This window comes from Frankliniella occidentalis, unplaced genomic scaffold (assembly GCF_000697945.3).
Source record: "Frankliniella occidentalis isolate FOCC.00 unplaced genomic scaffold, Focc_3.1 Scaffold237, whole genome shotgun sequence".
NCBI classification, from domain to species: domain Eukaryota; kingdom Metazoa; phylum Arthropoda; class Insecta; order Thysanoptera; family Thripidae; genus Frankliniella; species Frankliniella occidentalis.
The window spans coordinates 164,685-166,313 of NW_026267363.1; the positions used below are offsets into that span (position 1 = coordinate 164,685).

The 1,629-nt window shown below is 48.5% G+C and overlaps 1 protein-coding gene across 3 annotated transcripts in view; it reads right to left on the bottom strand.

The window, feature by feature from the left end:
- Nucleotides 1-1,629, bottom strand: part of LOC113205110 (esterase E4-like) — a 9,567-nt gene that overhangs the window by 5,196 nt on the left and 2,742 nt on the right. Inside the window, exon 2 of one of the 3 annotated variants that reach the window (XM_052272990.1) lies at nucleotides 427-593. The exons of the other annotated variants lie outside the window; for them this stretch is intronic. Coding sequence (XP_052128950.1) covers nucleotides 427-435 — 9 coding nt within the window. The 5' untranslated portion in view covers nucleotides 436-593. The remainder of the gene's footprint in view (nucleotides 1-426; nucleotides 594-1,629) is intronic. 3 annotated transcript variants of the gene reach the window in all.

The following is a 1,629-nucleotide window of genomic DNA, read 5'->3' on the forward strand; positions in this document are numbered from 1 at the left end:
GCAGGGCGACGAGGACGTTGACCGGAGAGGTTACTGCACCGGCGTGCACCGGCCCCGCGCACCCGCTGGATTCCAAATAAAATCGGCCCGCGGCGGAGCGGAGTGCAAGGCGGAGGGGTTCACCGGAGCTGCGCTGGTGCGACCGACCTGGCAATTTTAATTGTCCAAGACAGTATGTGTTTTTTTCTTTTTTTTTTTTTGAAAAAATTGAAGATTAAAAAAACTAAAAAAAAATCACGAAAAATCTAAATTTTTCCAATACTTTTTCGATTTGTTTCTGGAATATTTTCTGGGAAATTTTGGATTGCATGCCCAATCTGTGTGCGAGTGTGCGTTTGTTAGTGCGTGCGTGCATGCGTGCGTCTCCCGCCCTGAGGGACGCGGAAGCGGCGGTGGCGACCAGGCGCTGGACCACCTTGGACTTACGGTGGGCATGCTGGCGGGTGGCGGGGCGTGGCGCGCGCTGCCCGCCCACCGGCCTTCCTTCGGTGCTGCACCGGCAGGCGCTGATGCGGCCGGACGAGAGCCAAAGGCTGGCACTCACCTCCTCAAGCGACACTGATCATGAGCCGTCTCTCTGACACTTTGAAAAACTAGAAACAATCATTGTGTTCCCATTGAATTCTCTTTTCGACAATTTTTATTTCTTTTGACACATTATAGGGCACGCGGGATCTTTCATTCAGTGATTGTCCAGAAAGTACATTGTAAATTGCATACGAACAATTGGTTCGTAATGCAAACTAAAACCTTCGTCGCTTACGAAGGATTTTAAAGCGTTGGATTACGAACCAATTGTTCGTTAGCTTTTTACTCAGACATTTTAAAATGTCCGAATGCCAAGCCTGGATAGTGAAAAAAAGTTCAGTAAGAATTCCAGGATATGCCGTGAAAAAACATACAAAAAAAACACAGACAGTCCGAAACGCCCCTCTGTTTGCATACACGCGTACACGCTGGCCTGGCCAGGCGATAAAAGTGTCGACCTCGACTTCGGCACGGATCATCGGAGGCCACACTCTCATGTGTGTACATTACGCATGCGTGCGTGCATTTCTGTGGGGTGCCGTGTTATTTCTCGCCATTCCAAGATGTAAACCCGAAGTCCTGGAAAGTTTCCGTAAAGTTGAAAATTACCAAAATTTTCCGGAAAATTTTCGAAAAATTCTCAACATTTCTGGAAAATAACAGAAAACTTCCGAAGTCTTGGAAATTTTTCCTTTTCCTCCGAACATTTTCCGGTTTTTTTCCTGAAATTTTCCGGAAACTTTCCAGGGCTTCCCACTCAAAGTTCCCTTATTTTTTCGGGAATTTCCAACCCTAATAGACCCCCCCAGCCTCCCGTGGACCGAACTACACTATACTGTGCGGGCCGGCGGCCGATGATGGAGCCGATGCAGCAGTATGATTATAATCAGTCGGCGGGGTGTCTGCGGTGTCTGCGGTCCGCACCCCAAGGCTCATGTGAGCCGACTCGTACCCGGCCGCCTCTGGCTGATGTGAGCCACCCGGCCGGCCGCGGGCACATATCTATCTCCGCGACCCATTTTAATGCGAAAAGAAATCGATAATGATAATAATGAGTTTTTTTAAAGGGACTACAACCGCTTTTACGATTTTTGATAACTA